Raw genomic sequence first — 14,893 nt, 5'->3', positions numbered from 1 at the left:
TATTATATCTAACACCCACAACAAACTTATGATGTAAGCATCGAGTTTGCCAAGAAGAAATTGAAACAACGCCTCCATGCATTTCATGCGATTTGTTGAACATCAAATAATCAAACATCAATCTTGTTAAGGTCCATTCGTCGAACTCATTAGGGGTAGAGTTACTTGGCATTACTGCTTCATGTATGACTTAGACAGATCACATATCCATGAGCGTAACTTTACATTATCAAAGTAGCTAAACAATATGAGGACTACCGAAAATACCGCATGTCTACAACTTCATTGAGGAAGCCAAAACACCTAACAAAACATATATGAATAACCAAAACCAAATACCTACTTTCATACCAATTCCATAATCCATATCATCAAGAAGGTGCAAAACCAAATAAATTCCATAACGCTTGGAACCAAAACCAAACAAATTTCAAATTTCAAACTGCTGGGACACAACTTTCTTATAACTTTCAAAACTAGCCATAAAAATCTCAAATAACGAAACAAACAAACCGGTTCAAGTAGTCCAATCTGTCAAGACATGATTTTTGTTCCAACATACTCGAAAAACAAAATAAGGGAAAAACACCAACGCAAGGGGATGCCAACAAAGGAAAGCCAAAAGGAAGCAAGGTAGTAGAATTTCAAAAGATTGCCAAAACAGCCCACAACATAAACCAAAAGGTCCAAGAGAAAGAAATTCCTACGGCCCACCTAAGTATAAAATCCTAATATTTAGCCCAAAAATGATAACAAGCTCAGCAAGTCTTCAATTGCAAGACCCAAACAAACAACTTATTGCAGAGATCGTCCAAATAACAGTTGTTGTTTGAAAATAAGACGAATAGAGGTAATATTTATGATACAATATTAAGTATATGATCGCAATCAAACAACAATATAGAAGGCGGAGAATTAATTTGTATATGAATGGAGTATTTTATTTAATTAACTAATAAGGAGAAAATAAATACAATAATTGTGCCTATACAATTATTTTATATTTTAGTAATAATTCGGCTTGTAAAAAAAGCCAACTATATATAAGTAACATATCAAAATCGTAAAAATATTTTTAAAGATAGAATATGAATATTTGACTTCAATGGTTGAATATGACTATAAATTTTCAAACTAAAATTTTATCCAATCAACCAGGCTGGATCGAGTTGATGATCTTACCAAAAACAAGAGAGTTAAAAATCGGGTCACTTGCATTCCTCTAATATAATTCTACTCAACTCGATTAGGGGTTGAATTGTCAATTCACCAAGCCTATCGATCAGGCGGGCCCGATTTACAACAATTTACCTATATTCTTTCTCCTCTCACTAATTTAGGGGTGGACAAAATGATCAGACCAAATTAGAATCAAATCAAATTGAGTAATTTGGTTTAGTTCAATTCTACAAAAAAAATAAAAAATAAAAAATAAAAAAAATTAATGATTTTGACTCTTAAAACCGAGAACCAATTGGTTTTAGTTCTGGTTCTAGAACTAAGAACCAAAATCGAGAATTGAACTCAATTTTTATTTTTTGAATAATACTACTTATACGTAAGGAAATATGGAAATTTTTACAAATTGATGAGGTGTCAAAAAAAGTGTTGAAATTATTATTATTATTATTATTAGTATTATTATTACTACTACTACTACTACTACTACTACTTTATTTTATTTTACGAATAAGTGAATTACACAAAAAAAAAAAAATTTGAATTTGAAAATTACACGTGGAATGGACAAAAGGTCATATACCATTAAATTTTAGCATTTTATTGTACCACTTATCACACAATGCGGTCAAGTCATATATCTAAATTCTAATTGATGCAAACGAATTGATTAGACAGAGCATGAAGATAGAACTTGATATTATTAATTTTTGTCGATGGCTCATTAGTCTGCATTAGTAGATCATTGTTATTAGACAATATTTTTCTATGGGGATGAAACTAGATTTTTGTATATTCAAATTATGATTATGTTTTATTTGTTAGTTAAAACTTTTGTAAATACATTTTTTTTACATAATATTTATTTGATGATTGATAATTTGAAATTTTTGAATGTTTAATATTTATTTATGCATATATTATAAATTTATGGATATGATGATAAGTTTTAATTTGCATTTATCATTTGAATTTCAAGTAATGGAAAATAACAAAATTAAACCAGAATCAAATGATTTGGTTTTGGTTTCATATATATCTTTTATTAATAAATAAATAAATTGTTGATTTATGTTTTGATTCAACAATCACCCTACTTGTACAGGAGGTGTTGACAAGAGTTTTAACAGGTTAACGTGGCTTTTCTTTTTAAGCATTAATTTTTTTTTTAAAAAAAGCATTAATTGACGGTTTAAAAACACAATTGCCCCATTTCTCACCCGTCTCTCTCCCATTTCCCCCAAAATTTTGCCCAAGAAAGCACGACTCTCTACTCTGACACGCCGATTGTCGTCACTACCTCCGGTCGGCGTCACCTAGCTGAAGAAGAAAGCAACGCCACTCTGTGTACCCATAAAATAGAGACCACGTTTTTGAAAACTTCTCCGCTTCCATTGGTCCGAATTCGTGGATTTGTGAAGAAGTTGGGCGCTGCAAACTTCCGGCCACCATGCAGTCCGAACCACAATCATTGTCTACTTGCGAACACGAGATTCATATGCGTCGCTTCAGAGTAAGCAATGTTGTTGTGGTTGCAATTTTTTTTTAATTTTTTTGGAAGGGTGGCTACATTGAAATACTGGAATCTTATTTGAGCTCTGTATTTTTGGGTGATCGTTTTCTCTGATGGCTGGCATTTTGAATTGGTGGGAATGTTAGAAGTTTGAGCATTTCGTTGCTTGCTTGCTTAATCTGTGGCATAATAGGAAGGATTTTAACATTGTTTTCTGTATGGTTCAATTATATGCTACAATGGTGGGGAAGAATTCTGGAATTTGCCATAGCTGTAGAGGCAACGGGCACTTCTTCGTTGAATGTCCAATTAAACGACAATGTCCGTTGTGTAAGAACAGATTTCAAAAGTGTTTTGAGGTGGAAAAATTGACTCCTTATAGAGGGAGATTATTCAAATGTTGCAGTAATAAATGTGGCTACTGGGCCTGGGTCGTAGAAGGACAGACTAGCGGCGAATCCACTAATGCTAGCCTTACCTTGGTGACAGCTGAAGATTTGTCCCGTAGGTTCGAATCTCATGTTTGGCTAATTGAAGAAGTGGACTTCGAGATATCTGTGAAGGTGACGATTCGCAGGGAAATGGGCAGTGCAGAAGGGATTGGAAAAGGAAAGGGGCCGACTTGATTGGTAGTCAATTTGTTGAACTTTTATTTATTAACTTATGTAAGGATTGTTTTTTGGTTCGGTTCATCAAACTATGTAGTTGGTAGCTGGTTATGGATGAAACCGATGAAACCAATGTAACCTATGTAACTTCTATGGATGAAACCAATGTAACTGAAAATCATTTTCTTTATGCTAATGTCTACATATTATTAGCCTCTTCCTATCTCTCTTCACCATCTTTAGAGTTGCTAACAATTACAAATTATAGATTGTGGATTCCAAATGTTGATATCTGTCCAATTGTAATCCTGTAAATTGAGAAATGAGCAAATCGGTCCTCTTCTATACATTTCAGTAGCTTTCCCCCTTTATGTGCTTTATGGAATTGGATAATGGATGCATTTGAAGTTGAAAAAAAAATTATGATGATAGTGAATCGCAATACCTGACTGCATGTACACTATAACAAACTCATTTCAACACTGTGAGAACAAAATGTAGACAACACTGCAAAATGATATACATTAAACAAATAGGAATTACATAAAAATGAATTCCCCATTACGTAATGTCAAAATACATGTGATAAAAAATATGTTGTTTTCCAGCCATTGTTATGTAAGTGTTCAAAAGCTATGTCAAAATGATTACAATGGAAGCTTCAAAATAAAAGGGGGCACTACTACCACTGAATGTAGATAAGCCACATAATATCCACCATACGATTGAATTGCCCTTAACATTCGAATGGGTGAAGTGGGCTCCGCTGCCAAGCTGTAAATGAGTGAAAATTGTGGTTATGGATACCATTAATTTGCTATTAAAAAGTATCACAGCGCTTGAAACATCAAGGTGAAAATTTAAGGAAAAATAGTTCAGAAATATTCGAACTTTCAACTTCTTCAATGATACATTTGAAAAAGCACTTATGTATTTTCCATATTTTCCAATGACGAAAAGCATATTGTCCATTTGCACACAATTAATCACCATAGAAACTCTAGAACCTAGGTGCTTAGTTGATGTGATTTTTCTAAATTAGGCAAACATAAACACCCTGCCCATCAAAACAACCAAAATTAAAAATAGCTATTGAAAGGGAAGTCACGTGCACCTCAAAATGACCAAGTAAGGTGTGGCTAAGCACTTGTTTCTTAAAAATACATGAAGCAGCAAAAGGCACCAACACGACAACGAGCTTGGAATGAAAGAATAGAATTGGCACAAGGCTCACAACAAATTGCTTAATTGTAAACTAGACCACTAAATTTGATTACAAACACCAACATGATGTGGAAAAAAGGGAAAAAAAATCTAACAACCATTTAAAATGGGCGAATGAGTAAATATGCAACTGAAATTTCAATTAGAAACTCTTCTACTGAAAGTAAGGAAATTCACCACCTGGTTTAAATAGTTTGATAATGAAGCACTTTTCTATTCAAAATGTCAAAGGGAATAAGTATAATTTCCAATTAAACGACAGTCTAAGACCTATAAATGAAAATTTCATAATTTTTTCATGAGCATCAAGTTTCACTTCAGCCTTCCCATGGTTGGATGCTCTTGCAAACAAGTCATTGTGTACATCCAAATTTCCTTTTAATAGTTACCCTCTCAATTTTCTTTCTATTGGCCAACTTATGGTGCCCAGTCCTAGTCCTGCATGGAGCACTCTTGCCTACAAACAAAATCAACATACACATAAAGCTTCCATCAGAAATTATGTTTATGTTTATGGATATAAAGCTCAAAAACTCACATCTTGAACAAAAAGTTGGTGTCATACATTTATGAAAGATGTAGATGAGTGAAAGACATACATAAGCAACCACCTATGTAATATCCACCATACGACTGAATTGCCTTTAACATTCGAAAGGGTGAAGTGGGCTCCGCTGCCAAGCTGTAAATGAGTGAAATACATACATAAACAACCACCTATGTAATCCTTTTTGTGAGGTTTGAAATAAGCAAAAGTAACTTACTGCATCAACTACATGGGTTGTTCGATGAACATAAAAAACCTGGGTCACCTTGGTCCGACAAATGTGGATAATAGTACGAAAAAGCATGGCCTATAATACAAATTTAACTTCCATAAGTGCATGCTTCAAATGACATAAATGAATTATAAAAATACAATCAATGGGAACCTACCTTACAAATTGTACAAGTAATTTGTTGACAAGGAATTCATCAACCTGGAAGATTGTAAGCATTGCACATATGAGAATGATGTTAGCATGCCAAGTTCTGGTAATGAGAAGGTTGTCGAAACTGAAAATTGTGATAATGTGACTTGGGGAGATGGGGAATATTGGTTTTCTGCAGAGCTTGGCTCCAGTTTGGGTTCCCCCATACTTGTACTACTACGCTTTGATGTCGACCTCTTTTGTTTGACTGAAGTCGAACTTGACTGCATGTATGTCACAATAAATGACACTTTGTGAATGCAATAATTTTCAAAAAATTGCAAAACTTTCGAGACATCTATACCTTCTTCGAAGATGACTCTAAAGGTCCTTTTCGTCGAAGTTTTTTGGGTGCATCCTTTATTCGAGACTGTGTAGATCGAATACGTTATGGTTCGTATTATTTTCGAAATCAATATGCATAGTGGCTACCTCATTGTTTCAATGTGAAATAGAATTACTTCCATAGATTGACTTCGTAATCACGAACTCCTTAGGCTGCAGTCTAATTCATTCTATTATGGCACAGTTTGAGCTTCATCATCTGCAGCAAGATCTGCCAACGTGGCAAAATCCTGGCACATACTATCATATCTTAACTGTCCAGCAAAGCTCACCAACCCATCATAATTGACTGCGACCCTCGAATGTGCTCTACTAACATCTCTTCTCCATCATCGAAAAATGTACCGCTCGGGAAGTGATGTTACATCATTACGAATCAATATAGTGAGGGCATGCATGCATACTATTCCTCTAGACTCAAACAAGTGGCAACTGCAACTAATTTCCCTGTCCTCAGATCGAAATGTAACTTCGAACGATTTCTTCTTTCGACGCTGTTCGTATACAACATCTTCTGGTATACAGTACGTCATCCCAAGATGTGATTCTGAGGAAGTTATGATATCGCAATAAACTTTCCCTGTGAACTCAGCTTGAACTTCTCTAAATTTTGAAATGGTATATATTGACTGAAACTGCCTTTCTATATTATAGGTTGTCGTACACGGCACCATTTGTGAAAACGATTTAAAATTGGCCTGGAACTCCTTTTCAACCTTATTCCGTAGTGCCCGTTCATACTGTTCAACAAACTGTTTCAAAGATGTCTTTGAATGAACGTATCCATAAAAAAATGCATTCATGCTCTCACTCCTTTGCGTCGTTGACATCCCTGCCCAAAATGTGGTTTTCAAAAAATAAGGGACCCAACGACCTCTATTATCGTAAAGGCCTGACAACCAAGTATTATCATGCAACCCATGTGACTCGATCATTGCTATCCAACCTCCTTCAAATTCATCAACAGTTTGGGAATCATAAACTAATGTATGAATAGTCGCAAATATCGAATCCTTGTCTACGTGGTAGTCGAACTTCTCAGGCAATTTCTTCAATAAATACCATAAGCACCATCTGTGCTTCGTATTTGGAAATACGATCTGGATTGCATTCTACATTATCCTATCCTGATTAGTAATAATTCCTTTTGGAGCTTGACCGTGCATACACTTAAGCCATTCTGTGCAAAGCCACACGAAAGTACCTGTATTCTCATTCGACACCAAACCACAACCCAGCAATATCGATTGTCCATGATGATTTATGCCCACAAAGGGGCAAATGGCATGTCATACTTATTGGTCAGGTAGGTGGTATCAAATGTAACAACGTCCCCAAACTCCTTAAATGCCTGCCTGGACCGATTGTCTGTCCAAAATACATTCCTAAGACGCGAGTCATCATCCAAATTAATGCTGAAGTAAAAACCTAAGCATCTTAACTGCGTTGTAGTTTTGTATTGATGCGACGTCACCTACTTCAAATCGTAGTCGCCTAACTTGCTCAATATAGTTATGACAATCTTTTTCTATGCAAGTCATGTTCTCATAACCACTTGCCTCCACCACTGTCGAGTTGTAGGATTTATGCAATGGAATGCCAGCTAGATCATTCACTTCTAGCTTCCTTTTAACATGCACACTCAGTTCCCGATTGCAACGATACAACCTCAATTTCGTCGGACTTATTCTATGATTATGCTATAGACAGATTGTGTCGATTCTCCAAGAGCCATGAATATCTAAAGATGCACATATTCTAGCGTTACATCTCATTTGAATTGTCGGTTGAGGCTTCAAAGAGCCGCTTGTAGTACCACTTTTGTTGCCTTCCCGACTACATGTCAAAGTCAGATATTTCAACATTCCATTGTCATCCTTTTCGAAATTCTGTTTCCTAAATGGAAAACCAACAGTATAGGCATATGCCTTGTAGAAATCATACAATTCGTTCTCATTCTTGAACGTCATTCCGACCTTGGGCACACTACTACCATTTCCTTCTACCATTTCATCTTCCAGTTGGTTCATATCGTCTTCCATGTTCTCGTTGTGTGATTCTACCAAAATATAATTATCCATGTCATCCATGATTTCTTCGACTATGAAAAATAAAATCATTCAAGATCAACAAAATGTGAACATCGCACAACTACACACCGAAACAAATTACTATCTCCAGATTTGACGAAAAAATAGAAAAATGCATGGTTTCATAAATGGGTGCATTCATATTTTGGGTGATGCAAATTCCAGATATTCCATATCATATAAATTCCAGAAATTCCATAACATACGAATTCCAGAAATTTCCATATTATACAAATTCCAGAAATTTAAATAATGTTGTAAACCAAAGTGCTAATACCTTGTAATGGGTCGGGTTATAGGTTTACACTAGCTGGAGCAAGAAGTTGGGCTGGTCAGACGAAGCTTGATGCTGCACTGAAAGAAGCTGGATGATACGTTCAGAAGCTTGAGTAAAGTCGGACTGAAGGAAGACAGATAGCTTCAAGTTCAGATAGAGTATGACTTAAAAATGAAGACGAAGCTCGAAGGTCCATTGGAAGAAGTTGGAAGCCAGACTAAAGGAAGATGGACATTTGGATTATGTCTTGCAACCTTTTCGACGACAAGTAAACTGAATAGGCCAGTCAAACAAAGCCACAATTGAAGAAGATGAAGATGATGTTGCAGAGATGATGATCGACGTTGCCAAATTACAACTAGGCTATATACTTAGTTGAGGGTTTCACCATTCAATTAAGCTCACCGTGCAGTCCGAAGAATATGGTATGAATTTTGGGAAAAAGCACGCGGGTTCTTCTTTCTTGCCCCCCTGGTTCCCGCAAGCTCGAAGGTCCATTGGAAGAAGTTGGAAGCCAGACTAAAGGAAGATGGACATTTGGATTATGTCTTGCAACCTTTTCGACGACAAGTAAACTGAATAGGCCAGTCAAACAAAGCCACAATTGAAGAAGATGAAGATGATGTTGCAGAGATGATGATCGACGTTACCAAATTACAACTAGGCTATATACTTAGTTGAGGGTTTCACCATTCAATTAAGCTCACCGTGCAGTCCGAAGAATATGGTATGAATTTTGGGAAAAAGCACGCAGGTTCTTCTTTCTTGCCCCCCCTGGTTCCCGGTTCATTTTTTTGCGCGTCTTTAATTTTTATTATTTTTATCCTTACCAGCTCGCCCAAAATTTTGCTAGCTCACCCAATTTCAAAATTCTGTCAAACATATTGTCAAACTTGGCTGTACAAACAACTTAATTGTTCGATTCAATCCTTCTGAAATGAGAATCATATCCAAGTATAACCCACTCTTCCATTACACACAAATGTCAACGTGAGAGTCTTAGATGTCATATAGACGAGTAATACTATTTAGACCCACTGGGTTACAACTTCAGTTTAGATGACATTAATGTGATATTAAATGATAGATGGAATTAAACAAGTCATTTAATTTCACCTTTCATTCAACCAATCATCTAACGCTATCTAGAAAAGGGTTGTAACACCAATATGGCTGCATAGCATTATTCCATATAGGCATATTGAAATGTTTGGACTTACATGTGTCCACACTTTCCTACTATTGAGATTGGACCATGTCATATCATTTCATTTGTTACTTGGAAGCGGAAGTTTTGCTATTTGCGCTCCCATGCTATCACAAACACCGCACTAAGAAATTTCTCTTGGCCCCACAAACACGTCACTTGACCCCGCACGTACGGAATACATACTTAGATCTGAGCTTCGTGCAAGTGTCTAGTGGTGAAATTCATCTTAACTGTTAGATAGGAAATGAACGAAATCAGATCTGTCGGAAACAGAAATGGGCAGATTTGGTGACCTTTTAAGGAGAGCCAATACCCTTCCTTTTTGTTCGCTAAAATTATAAACTGTAGGTGCACGGATCGTGTTCAAGTAATATTGTGGACCTTTTGAGTCTGAATCGTCAATCCCTTGAGGAATGTTTGTTTTCTATCACACGACTTTAATTAATTAAGAGCTTGTTTGGTGGAGATTTTGTTAATTGATTTTTTGACCGTTAGAGATAAAGTGGGTCCTACCTGTGAAAGAAGAATTCAAAAATGACGATGTTAGATAGGAAATGAACGAAATCAGATCTGTCGGAAACAGAAATGGGCAGATTTGGTGACCTTTTAAGGAGAGCCAATACCCTACCTTTTTGTTCGCTAAAATTATAAACTGTAGGTGCACGGATCGTGTTCAAGTAATATTGTGGACCTTTTGAGTCTGAATCGTCAATCCCTTGAGGAATGTTTGTTTTCTATCACACAACTTTAATTAATTAAGAGCTTGTTTGGTGGAGATTTTGTTAATTGATTTTTTGACCGTTAGAGATAAAGTGGGTCTTACCTGTGAAAGAAGAATTCAAAAATGACGGCTGAAATTGCGAAATAACAGTAAAAAAATTGATTTTAATTGGCTTAACATCCCTACCAAATAAGCGCTTAATTTTAACAATAAAAACAAGCACACAATAAATATTTGATTTTGAAAAATAACTAAAAATCTACAAAATATAAAAATATAAAAATTTTGGAAATTTCGAAAGCAAACGTGGTTGGGATTCATAGTTTCGCTTAACTGTCACCTAATTAATTTCTCTACAAGCCAATTAAAAAATTACTCATTTACGATGTTAGATCCGATATTCTAATTTTAGTTAATTATCTCTCTTGAGCGAAATTAATTCAAATTGATTGGTTTAACCTACTATATCTCTATGTCGATTAAAGTCAAACGACTTGTTAAAATAGCTCATTGGGTCACCAAGGATTAAGGGTATATTTCTATCCCCTATACAAACTTAGGATTTCTACTATTTGATTTAAAATGCGCAATCTTCTATTGAACGATGTACAAATTACTATTCGTTGGCCACATAAATGAAATGCAAAAATAACAATAGTAAAAACACATGAAATAAACATTTTAATATTAAAAAGCTAATATTAAAATTAATTAAAGTTAGGTTAAACTATTACCATAAATTTCAACACAAATATTTAGCCCATGTGATATAAATGATAACAAATGAGAGTATTCAAAACATTCATTACAAAATTGGAGAAAAAATTGATTAAATACAAGAGAAGAGATGAAAACCCCTTTGGTTGATTTTTGAAAATAATGAAACCATTGTTCTTGATTTTTCCCAAAACTTTTCCACTCCTTGATTGAATCTCCTTTGCCGTGTTATTGATTTTCCTCCGAAAATGTCAAGAAAAAGATGAGAAAAAGAAAGAAAAATAAAATGAAAGAAAATAAAAGAGGAAGAAGACGGATTCTGCCAGCCAATGCCCAATTCCATTTAAAACCCCCAATAATAAATTGTAGCTCAAGTCCCTTGAAGTTTGGACAAAAGGCAGGAAGGTCCCTAAATCCCTTTTTTGAATTAAATATAGCGCGTATAAATGGCGTCTAGATGGCCACGCTCTGTTCTACAGCCAAAAAATGGATTTTTTGTCATTTTACAGCTAAGTCCTTGAGGTAATTTTATGTTCGGTCACTCAACTTTCATCTTGTACAATTTGGTCATCATATTTTGACTTTATAGCAATTTATTTTGCCCTATATAAATTGCAGTCCAGATCCTCTAGCTTTTAGCACTTGTTCATTTTGGTCCCTAGCTTCACGTTTTTGCACAATTTTAATCATTTCTCCTTATTTTGCCTTGTTCTTATTCCATTGATAATTTTTGGTCTACAAAAGCAAATGTTATCTAATTGTGAGTAGAATTCCTCCCATTTCATCAATAATAAACATATTTAGATATTAAATAAGTGTGTAAAAACACACTTATCAAATACCCCCAAACTTAAGTTTCACAAAATTATCTACCACACAATTAAGCAACACGTGCTAATGACCAACACATTAGATAGCTTGCAAAATATTCATGAATGTAAAATTTTCCAATCAATTCACAAATATGCTCCAAGTAATGCTAACAAAAATGATTTAAGCTTATCCAATGTTTGATCGGTGTATGTATGTGCATAGTTATTTTCAATCATTATCTAAATTAGGAAAAAGTTGTCATGACGGAAAAATCTTCAAATTGGTTCAAGCCCAATCCTTTGTGGTCAAATATTTCCTTTTCTATTTGTGAGATTTACACTCCTCAAATAGATGTTTCTTTTCTTCTCCTGGGTGAAAATCTAAAGTTTGCTCTCAATCACTCTTTTCTTTTTCCGCTCTAGTTTGGTTGGGTCTAATCGGCAATCTCAGCATCTAGTCATATAATGATTCTCCACTAATAAGTGCTTCCACGTTCAAACTTATACTAAACAATTCAAATCCACTAGTTATCTAAGCCCAATTATCATATACAATTGCAAAAATAATTTTTTTTCTTTTTTTTTTCTAGCAAATTTCATATTTTATCTTGCTCCCTTAAGCTTTCTTCTTGACCCTTGTAGTGAGTTTTATGTCGATAACTCCCTGGTTGTTTAGGCCAAAGGGTACCGGGTTTTGAGATACCCCTACGAACTTAATAACTAGAGTAGAAAAGGCTACGAAGTGAGACCTAGGATTCAACAAGTACAATAACATCTTTTTAAGCACAACAAAAATGGAACTTAGATCCCTAGCATATAGTCATTACCTAGCTTATATTTGGCAAAAGACACCCTACACAAATATTTTCAACATGCATAGAATCAACACACTTCAAGAAAATATCTTTCATCAGCTCGACCACCCTCAAACTTATCTCATAATATGGTTGAGTGAAAGAGAAATAGATATAGGTTGATATAAATTTTCAAACAACTCACAACTTAATTTTACCAATTCAAAAGTTTCTCCATCAATCAAAGTTTTTAACATTTAGGTAACAATTAATCATGACTATTGTGTTCAAAGTAACTCGGGATCTTACAATGGATAAACAATTTTTTGAAAAAATTAGGCAAAAATAGCATATTTTGTCATGTATAGATCATGAATCAATAAAAATTTCAAATATCAAGCAATCCTAAGCTGGCAAAACTGTATAACATGTCAACACAACATCACAAATTTAAGCACAATCACCCCAAATTTAAATTATACATTATCTTCAATGTGTAAAGAACAAGATAAAAAGAATAGGGGATTATGAAACTTTCCCTGTTGTATATTTGTGAAGAGGCATCAATGCTTGAATTGGACTTGTGATGCTCTTGGGCTAGTGACTTTCTTGTACACCAATTTACCCCCAATCTTGTGAGAAACTATAGATATGTAGGATTTCAAAAATTATCTACAAAAAATGGTAGCTAATTAAATAAAAATAAGAAAATGTATAAAATTAAATAAAAAATATTAAAAAATTTAAAAGTTGGGTTACCTCCCAACAAGCGCTTTTTTATAGTCTTTAGCTTGATTTTGACTTTTGAATCATGGGTACATAAAGAAAGCTTTAGATGCCTTGCCCATTTTTTTTTCTTTTGGCTTTGCTCCACTCTTTATTAGATCTTCAAAACTCAACATTGTCCCTTTCCATATAATATGACTTGCCTATTACATCCAATTCAAATTCAACTACGAAGATTTCTAGTTTCTCATCAAATTTAATCACAAAATCAATATTTTGGCAATCAACCAAGTCAAAAGCATGTAAGTCGATTTTTTCCTCATTGATTGCCACATCTTCGTTTAGCTCCGTTTTGATTGATTTTTCATTCTCTTCAAGCTCTTCTTCAATGGCTGATATTTCATCGGATTGAATGATCGGTCCACCATCAAACTCTATGGCAATGTCAAGTCTTTCCTATTAACCCAGTTGAGTGGATTATACCCTTAGTTTTGAAATTCATCCCAATATTTGTAATCTCCCACAAGCATATCTTCTTCGTTCAACTTGACAAGTTCATTGTAATATTTTGCAAGTACCTTTTTGTTCAAAAATGGAGGGTCATCTCCTGAAAGTTGGATGTCCCCGTCCAATCATTAGGTATATAATCTCTCGCGAGCATGTAACTTTCATCGAAATTGTCCAGTGCTTGTTTCGACATTTCAAATATTGTCTAAACCAAAGAAGTTTTGACATTGAGGTATCAATGGATGAATACAAGCATTGCCCTATACACTGTGACAAATTTCACATCTTGGACCTCCAAGCATATATCCATAGTCAAAATAGATCTTAGACGTTGCAAAAGAATTTGTTACTTTACCAAGATGGGAATAATGCAAATATAGCTTAAAAGTATGAGGGAATACTAACACAAGTAATAATATAGGGTTAGCCAAAATATGCAAAATAAAAGCAACTAAAAATAAAATAAAAAAATTATTAGGATGCATGAGCGTACAAAAAATTATATACATGTAGCAGAAACCAAACTTCACATTTCTTAATAACAAAACAAGAGTAAAATTCACACTACCGTCACACCATGTATAAAAATCATTTATTTAACTTCAAGGGTGGGGAGGGGTTGGATGGACAATCCACATTCTATAGTTATAATCAAAATGTAGAGTTGGGTTGCTGAAACTTTGAGAGCCCAAGTGTTGATCCATTAAGATACTAGTTTAGATTATGACTTGGCCAAATTATTGATCCAATATTTTGAAAGTTTCAGAATTGTTAAAAACGTATGTTTTCCTATGTGACACGCCTTTACTTATCAAAGGCTACTTCTACATGATTACAGACACCCAGCTAATGGAATACCATTGGATTATGATCTTGGATCTCTCTCTTATAAATTGAATAGTGTGAGTTTAGGGCTTCATATGATTGTTCAACCCTAGCTGCTTCTCTTTCATACTTTTCATCTTCTAGATGAACTCTCTGTATATTGGTATCAAATGGTCCCAAAAATTCGAATCGAGTAAATCAAGCACAAAGAACATAAGTATTTTTCGCCCGAAGGACTGGATGTTCACCAAAAATGGCTACGTCACCCGTTGAGCTTCCACCTAAGTGGTTAACGTTCTAATCCACTAGAATCCAAACAAAAATATCAAAGTACAAGGATAATCGACCTAAGAAACACTTGATTTTGAAGCCCT

The 14,893-nt window shown here is 34.6% G+C and overlaps 1 protein-coding gene and 1 long non-coding RNA gene across 8 annotated transcripts; one reads left to right on the top strand and one right to left on the bottom strand.

Annotated features, from left to right (window-relative positions):
- Window positions 1–3,837: 3,837 nt before the first annotated feature.
- Window positions 3,838–11,163, bottom strand: LOC111380418. 7 transcript variants are annotated; one of them, XM_023003976.1, is made up of 6 exons: window positions 10,994–11,163; window positions 5,461–5,504; window positions 5,289–5,378; window positions 5,090–5,206; window positions 4,914–4,981; window positions 3,839–4,074 (listed from the first exon to the last, which is right to left on the bottom strand). In XM_023003976.1, exons 3-6 carry the CDS (start codon window positions 5,373–5,375, stop codon window positions 3,948–3,950), a joined length of 399 nt encoding a protein of 132 aa, XP_022859744.1. In that variant the 5' UTR covers window positions 5,376–5,378; window positions 5,461–5,504; window positions 10,994–11,163; the 3' UTR covers window positions 3,839–3,947. The 7 variants fall into 7 exon arrangements, 4 of the variants coding, with proteins under 4 accessions (XP_022859745.1, XP_022859746.1, XP_022859744.1 ...); XM_023003977.1 differs by lacking the exon at window positions 10,994–11,163 and having other exon boundaries at window positions 3,838–4,074; window positions 5,124–5,206; window positions 5,461–8,682; XM_023003978.1 differs by lacking the exon at window positions 10,994–11,163 and having other exon boundaries at window positions 3,838–4,074; window positions 5,136–5,206; window positions 5,461–5,594.
- Window positions 8,339–9,160, top strand: LOC111380420. The gene is made up of 2 exons (XR_002700187.1): window positions 8,339–8,397; window positions 8,700–9,160. It is a non-coding gene; the product is annotated as an uncharacterized LOC111380420 (long non-coding RNA).
- Window positions 11,164–14,893: the final 3,730 nt, after the last annotated feature.

Source organism: Olea europaea, unplaced genomic scaffold, assembly GCF_002742605.1.
Source record: "Olea europaea var. sylvestris unplaced genomic scaffold, O_europaea_v1 scaffold2142, whole genome shotgun sequence".
In the NCBI taxonomy this organism is placed as follows: Eukaryota; Viridiplantae; Streptophyta; class Magnoliopsida; order Lamiales; family Oleaceae; genus Olea; species Olea europaea.
This window is presented reverse-complemented; position numbering and strand designations above follow the sequence as displayed.